Source organism: Austrofundulus limnaeus, unplaced genomic scaffold (assembly GCF_001266775.1).
Source record: "Austrofundulus limnaeus strain Quisiro unplaced genomic scaffold, Austrofundulus_limnaeus-1.0 Scaffold183, whole genome shotgun sequence".
Taxonomy (NCBI): domain Eukaryota; kingdom Metazoa; phylum Chordata; class Actinopteri; order Cyprinodontiformes; family Rivulidae; genus Austrofundulus; species Austrofundulus limnaeus.
The window spans coordinates 1,000,441-1,002,896 of record NW_013952585.1 but is presented as its reverse complement, the minus strand read 5'-3'; the positions used below and the strand labels follow the sequence as shown (position 1 = coordinate 1,002,896).

At 47.8% G+C, this 2,456-nt stretch overlaps 1 protein-coding gene across 2 annotated transcripts in view; it reads left to right on the top strand.

Moving 5' to 3' along the window:
• dtx4b (deltex 4, E3 ubiquitin ligase b) overlaps positions 1–2,456 on the top strand; it is a 27,996-nt gene that overhangs the window by 11,421 nt on the left and 14,119 nt on the right. For both annotated transcript variants that reach the window (XM_014018125.1, XM_014018127.1), the window contains 2 exons: positions 1,165–1,379; positions 1,498–2,360. In XM_014018125.1, the coding sequence (XP_013873579.1) occupies positions 1,165–1,379; positions 1,498–2,360 (1,078 nt within the window). The remainder of the gene's footprint in view (positions 1–1,164; positions 1,380–1,497; positions 2,361–2,456) is intronic.

The following is a 2,456-nucleotide window of genomic DNA, read 5'->3' as shown; positions in this document are numbered from 1 at the left end:
GGAATCTCAAAATGTAATTAGGTCATTTTGACCAAATTTGACTTAATCCTCATTTTGATATGATGGCTCACAAATGGCTCCATCTGTGTTAAAACACATTTTTTAAAATGTAGTTTAAAAATTATAAAAACAGCCTACAGTATTTTTACAGTCTTTATTTTACAGTTAAAATATATGTTTCTCAAGTAAAGTCTAACGTTACAACTAATCATGGATCCCTTTAAACGGTAGGTGTTATTTTTGAAATGGTTTTGTGTAACCTTGTGTTGGTGATTTTAATTGACAGTTTCCAGTTCACACACACCTCTGTTAATCCTAAGAATTCAGTTAGTTTAAAGATTTTTACTGTATTTAAACAGAAAATCAGAGCTGTTTTTGTGACGTCGTCATAAAGTAGAAACATTTTCCTTCCAAACAGCTCCTGTCGTCCAATAAAGTGATTTTCTTCAGCTTTTATTACAACTTTGGGAACCTCTACAGTTTTTATTTGGACTCTGGTGGATTTATTTATTTTATCATTTCCTTTCAGTTCTTTAAAGTTTTTTAATTCAATCCACTTAGCTCCAAATTTTGACTCAAACAGGCATTAAAAACAAATCGTGTTTTGCAGCAGTTTGCTAAAGATGCAGTTTGTTCTCATTTCTTTAAATAAATAAATAAAAAGACAGCACAGTTTGATAAAGATAAGAGGGGGTTTAAGAAAATCTCGATACACTGATATATCACGATGTTTCATTTCATGCTACTGTATTGATTTTGAGTTAAAGCTTAAAAAGTGTTATAAAAAGAAATGTTCAGAGTTCTTATTGTATAAAATAAACAGAATTTAATCCAAGTTTTTTTACTTTAAAATCTTTTGGAGAAAAAAATCTTGATATGACCTTGCTTACAGTATTGTGATATATTGTGTTTTATCGTATCGTGATCCCTGATATGTATCATGTCACCAAATTCTTGCTGATGCACAGCTTTATATGAAACCRTTTGTAAGAGCAGCAGCATGTTTCAGTAAATTCATAACAACAATAAACTTGTTTTATTGTAAAAACACTTCGACAGTTCTGCTAAATGAGACGGACCCGTCTTTCTGAGCTCATAGCATCACATGACAGAAGGAGCCGTTTGTCTTTAAGTTTCAAACCGTTTGTTTGTGTGTTCTTTCAGGAACCATCCGTCCGGTCCGGAGGAGCTTCTACGACCCCGCCTCGGCCCCGGCTCAGGGCTGGCAGTGGGAGTGGGAGAACGACGCCGGCACCTGGACGCCRTACGACATGGAGGTGGCCATCGCCATCGAGAGCGGCCACGGCCACCAGCAGACCTGCCTGGACCTGACGCCGCTCGGCTTCTGCTACCTCATCGACTTTAAGAACATGACGCAGGTTTGTGGCAGCGCTTCCTGTCGTCGTCTTTTTATCATCGTTTGAGGCGAAAACTGAAGCCATGATTTTTATCTTCACTTAGCTTCACGTTCAATGAGTTTGGTTCTGGTTTCTGCAGGTGAACAGACAGAGCCAGAGGTGTCGCAGGATCCAGCGGCGTGCCGACCTGACCTACCCGCTGGTGTCTGGGCCCCTCCCTCTACYCAAAGGAGGAGGGCTCGGAGGAGTCGGGGGGCTAACGGGGGCTCTGCTGGGTGTAGGGGTTTCAGGGTCCAGCATRGGAGTTGGAGGTCCCGTCACATCTAACGGGACTGTACCGGTTCCTGGTCTGGGCCAGCCCTGCTCCTGTCAGCAGTGCCTGCTGGTCCTGAGTGTGAAGAGCAGTATGGGAGGGGGAGGGGCCATACAGACGCTGAGTCGGCGCTCGTTAACCATGCAGCGACCCAAGAACTCTGCAGCCCCCGCCTCCAAGCCCTTGAGCCCGTCTAAGTCCGCCACGCTGGGCCGGGGTCAGCAGCCGAACCTCAGCTACTACCAGACGCTGCCGCACGGCCTCGCCATCARCAAAAACACGGCCTCGCCACGACAGAACGCCCAGCTCTTCGCCCAGTCGCTCGTCGCCCTCACCGCCGCCACCTCCTCCATGGGCATMGCCTCCAGCAGACCGCCTCCCCCGTCTCTGCCGCCACCCCAGCCCCCTTCCTCTGCCCCGCCCGCCGTGCCCCCCAAACTCTCCTCGTCCAGCGCCGGCGAACCCGTGCCCACCGCCATGCTGATCACCCCGGCCAGCGGTGTCACCACGCCCCCCTCGCCGGTGCCGTCGCCRTCCTCCACGGTGATGTGGCCGCAGCGCGCCCCGCCCTCGGCCACGACGACRGTGTGCCACGCCCCGCTGCCGCAGCGCTCCAGCCTAGCCGGGCTGAGCCGGCCGGCGCTGCAGAGGATCGCCATGGCCCAGTCCAGAGCACTGATCGCTTCAGGGTGAGTGGACCAGGGTTATAGTAGTTCTGGATTCTTTATTATAGTTTAGTTTTATTTAGTTTTTACTTTTTTCTTTTAATTCAGTTTTATTTAGTT